General features: G+C 69.0%; 1 protein-coding gene across 1 annotated transcript in view; it reads left to right on the top strand.

Moving 5' to 3' along the window:
- Positions 1 to 60: 60 nt before the first annotated feature.
- Positions 61 to 583, top strand: part of LOC106721830 — a gene marked incomplete at both ends in the record, with an annotated part of 9,570 nt that continues 9,047 nt past the window's right edge. The window contains 1 exon segment of the mRNA XM_025195875.1: positions 61 to 302. Within this exon segment, the coding sequence (XP_025051660.1) occupies positions 61 to 302 (242 nt within the window).

Here is a 583-nt window from a genome sequence, read left to right as displayed (position 1 = left end):
ACCATCCCCAGCCAAAATCCCAGCTGTCCCTTGTACTAACATCCCACACTGTCTCCCCAGCCCGGCCGCAGGTGTCTGAGATCCAGGTGTTGCCAGAGTGGGACCCCCGCGACAAGGTGCCGTTTGCTGTCCAGCTCCACAACTTCTACCCCAGGGAGGTGCCCGTGATCCAGTGGGGCTGGGACGGGGCCGGGAGCTGGAGGGAAGACCCCGCACAGATAGACAAGAACGCGGACGGCACGTTCACCGCGACGAGCGTCTGGAGAGTGCCCAGCCGGAGCCTGACCCGGCCGGAGCTGCGAGTGCGAGTGTGCGTCCAGCACGGCCCCGGAGAGCCCCCGAGCGAGAGAGAGCTCAGCCTGAGGGCCGCGGGTGAGGAGGGGCCGTGTCCTGGGGTCCCAGCCCCGCTGCAGGGGTGTTGGGTCTGTGTGGTGTGTGAGGGGCCGGGGAGCAGCCCCTGCCAGGCCGCGGCTCCCCTGACGGGGCCTGTCCCTGCCTCTGCCTGTTCCCTTCCCCAGGTCTCCTGCGGCCCCCGGACGTGTCCGAAATCTCCCAGCCCGAGTCCGTGGCCAAGGGGGAGGGA

Source organism: Alligator sinensis, unplaced genomic scaffold (genome assembly GCF_000455745.1).
Source record: "Alligator sinensis unplaced genomic scaffold, ASM45574v1 scaffold2850_1, whole genome shotgun sequence".
In the NCBI taxonomy this organism is placed as follows: domain Eukaryota; kingdom Metazoa; phylum Chordata; order Crocodylia; family Alligatoridae; genus Alligator; species Alligator sinensis.
Note: the sequence above shows the minus strand (reverse complement) of the source record. Positions and strands in the feature narration are given on the sequence as shown.